Below are 3,752 nucleotides of genomic sequence, written 5' to 3' on the forward strand. Positions count from 1 at the left end.
GAAGTATTACTCGGGCGTTGAAATGAAAGTGGTTCTTGCTCGCAGGTTGTTGTTGTTTACTTCCTTATAGGTTGTTGTTATTTACTTGCTCGCAGGTTGTTGTTGTTGTTTACTTCCTCGTAGGTTGTTGTTATTTACTTGCTCGCTGGTTGTTGTTGTTGTTTACTTCCTCGTAAGTTGTTGTTATTTACTTGCTCACAGGTTGTTGTTGTTGTTTACTTGCAGGTGTCTAAGAGTAAATCCGAAGGGCTTGGATGAGGAGAGCAAAGATTACTTGTCACTATATCTGCTATTAGTGTCATGTAACAAAAGCGAAGTGCGAGCAAAATTCAAATTCTCAATCCTGAACAGTAAACGGGAGGAAACGAAAGCAATGGGTGAGTATGCGTGCGCTGCGAGAGAAGATGAAGAGAAAGCTGAAGAAATATGTGCAGCAGGCGAGCCAGAATGAGCGTGAGTGAGAGTGTTAGCGAGAAAACGCACAAAGGGGAGGGGGAGATAGCGAAAGCGAGCACAAGGGAGAGATAGCAACATCGAAAGGTTCTACTTCGATTCTCTTCATAAGCTCAAATGCTTTGCTCGTAGGTGGTTCATATTCCCTTAGTGCATGTAGATGGACGCCGCCGACAGCGTGCCATCGCTGCGCTGCTAACCGCCGCACGTAAGCGGCAGTCTACGTTCCTGGGAAAAACTCGATTTCTCTCGTCAAGGCCGCGGGCACTTAGCAGCTGATTAAAATGTGCGCGTCGTCACGCGCGCCATGATGACGACGCTAGCTAATGCAGGCAGACGACTCCACGCCTCCGCCGCCGCCGCCGCCGCTCTCCTAAGTAAGTAAGTAAGTAAACCTCGCGACGGACGACTTCTCCGGCCGATCGAACGCAAGTCCACCGCGTCGAATCTCGAAATTCGTACATGCCTCGGACGTCGACGACGATTAGACGGGTGCCGCCTTGAGATCCGATGCGGAATAGAGGCAGGGGGATGCGGGTGGCGGCAGTCTCGGGCGAGCGTTTCTTGTCGTCGCGGCAACGAATCGAGCGGGTTTCGTCGGTCGTTGGAGCGCAGGTGAAGCATGTAAGGACGCCGCGCCGCCGGCCGTGATGGGAGAGCGAAGCCATCGCCACGCGAGCCGCTTTCATCTGTCGCCGCCGCCGTCGTCGTCGTCGTCACGGAGGATTCGAAAAGAGATGCTCAATGGGTGGCTGCACGCGAACTCCACGCGACCTCCAACTAGCTGCTGATTTAATTAGAGAGTAGCAGTGCGTGTGTGTGCGTGCATGCGTGCGTGCGTGCGTATGCGCGCGCACGTGAGTGTGTGCGTGTGTGTGCGTGCGTGAATGTGTGCGCGTGCGTGCGTAGGTAGCCCCTCACGACACGGCGCCGGTGTGTGCGCGCACGTGAGTGTGTGCGTGTGTGTGCGTGCGTGTGCGCGTACGTGCGTGATGAAGACACGTTATAAGCCAATCTGCAAGGTTCAACGCCATCTACAGGGTTCAGGGTTCTGCTAAGACGGCCTTCTAGTTCTATAAGGTGCTGCCTGATGTCAGCTAATCCGACGTGTAAACATCGGGTGGAGTGATGCAGCTAATCTAACCATAATAGTTAATCCAGCGAGCTACGACTACGTGGTGTATGGCCCAGACCTTAAGCCCGGCGCACACGTGAGTAATTTTACTCAAGTAAAATGACGCATGAGTCAAAATACTCACGCGTAATATTTTCAGCGTTCGCGGCACACGTGAGTAAAATTACTCAAGGAATAAGTTGTAATGCAGATCACGTGACTGTGCGCAGCCAATACTGGGCGCACAATGATTTAAACGCATGCGCTGTGAGTACCAGTGTTGAGTAAATTTACTCAACGCGCGCGCACAGACGTTGAGTAAAATGTCGCATGAGTCAAAAATTATCAAACACGTTTGATATTGAGTAAAATGACGCATGCATCAAATTACTCAACGAAAATCCGCCGCACACGTGAGTAAAATGACTCATGCGTCATTTTACTTGAGTAAAATCACTCACGAGTGCGCCGGGCTTTAGTTGACATACGTGTGCCCTGCTGATAAGCTGAAAGACACGTATAACCATATATACATACACATATATACATATATATATATATATATATATATACATACACATATATACATATACAGTTAGGGCCTGTTTTATGATGGTCCATTTTACGACTTTCACATTAATGACCTTTTCAAAATTACCTAAAAAATTGAAGATAAAAAACTCACTCTGTGTAGCGATGCTCTTGTAAATTCGCTGCGTCATGCAAACCTTACGGTTAGGTTATTAATAATTCATGCATGCATTCAGTAATATGCCAGCGACAACTGAAGTATATGGAAAAAAAGGTGTTGAGTGTCAGGGCAAAATTGTGCAGGGTTTCACAGCTATAAGTTATTGACGCACTGACAATACCCATGGGTAGTATGTCGGTAACTTGTGTTCCTATTCTGCGCTCATACGAACTGCTCATGCGATGTTGGCAATGCCATACCGTCACATTGTCGTCCATATGGTGACGTAGTGTTAGGGTGCGTGCGTGCGTGCGTGCGTGCGTGCGTGCGTGCGTGCGTGCGTGCATGTAACTTGGTTCACACAGTGGTTCATGATGCCTGCGTCATTCGTGTAATTACAGAGAGTCAGAGAGCCTACAGATTCGTACAGGGCAAGGATTGGGGATTCAAGAAATTCATACGACGAGACTTCCTACTAGATGAAGCCAATGGCCTGCTTCCGGACGATCGCCTGACGTTATTCTGTGAGGTGAGTGTGCAGCGGCAGCCTCATGCTTACAGAAACGCAACAATTATTTTTGAGAAAAAAACTTTACCTATTTATCGTGCGTTTCGCGCACGGATTTGCGCGTCGCGCGTGTGTGCCTGGGGCATTGTGTTACGCTGCGTGACACGGGAACGATGTCGGTGAAAGGTGCGCGTTTCGTTACGTACGTCGGGTTTATTTATTAAGAGAGTGAGTAGATGAGCTTCGTCACACACGTAGTGCGCAGTGGCGTGTGTGTGGTTCGTGTGTAGTGGGTAGGGAGCCATGTGAGTGCCGGCTGCACACCGTTATTGACTTAATATCGTTAGCCTGTCGTGTTATGTTGAAGCGATAGCTTCATTACTGATGCTCAGTCGCCCCCGAAGATTGTTTGATGCGACCGTTTTCGTGCAAAAACAAGACTTGTGCATTCTGTCTCTATGCCGTATGCCCCGTGTGACTGCGTTCCTAGGGCTCGCCAGAAACAACATGAGTCTGAACATTAGCTTAATATAACTTAAAGTCTTAATATCAATGCTTTCTAGTAGACTGGACCGGGGTGTGAGAAACTCAAAACTTTACCATGTTTCATGGTAACCTTCTGTGGGGGAAGTTGATGTTAAGACTAATGTTAAGACTAATGTTAAGACTAATGTTAAGACTAAACGTGTTTCTGACAACGGATCCCTGATCTTTTCGATTTTGTAAACCTCGCTGTCTTCCTAATGCACGTCTCGTCTCGCTCTGCAGTCTGCTCTCACTGGATATTCGAGCTTGTCCTGTGCATTCAATCCTCCCCTAGCTCTTAGCCGAGGCAGCAGCATCAGTGCTGCAGCAGCTATGCTGGGCTTCATCTTCTCTCACTGCGGAAACACTTTCATCACGAATTCGCCTCGAGACATGACGACGTTGAAAAACTCTCTCATCTCAGTCGATCCGCGGCCTCCCCTCCCTCATTCACATCATAG

The 3,752-nt window shown here is 48.6% G+C and overlaps 1 protein-coding gene across 1 annotated transcript in view; it reads left to right on the forward strand.

Annotated features, from left to right (window-relative positions):
* Window positions 1-225: 225 nt before the first annotated feature.
* LOC106811780 (speckle-type POZ protein-like) overlaps window positions 226-3,752 on the forward strand; it is a gene marked incomplete at its 5' end in the record, with an annotated part of 11,607 nt that continues 8,080 nt past the window's right edge. The window contains 2 exons of the mRNA XM_014815497.1: window positions 226-377; window positions 2,660-2,823. Coding sequence (XP_014670983.1) covers window positions 226-377; window positions 2,660-2,823 — 316 coding nt within the window. The remainder of the gene's footprint in view (window positions 378-2,659; window positions 2,824-3,752) is intronic.

The sequence above is a fragment of the Priapulus caudatus genome, unplaced genomic scaffold (assembly GCF_000485595.1).
Source record: "Priapulus caudatus unplaced genomic scaffold, Priapulus_caudatus-5.0.1 Scaffold574, whole genome shotgun sequence".
Taxonomy (NCBI): domain Eukaryota; kingdom Metazoa; phylum Priapulida; class Priapulimorpha; order Priapulimorphida; family Priapulidae; genus Priapulus; species Priapulus caudatus.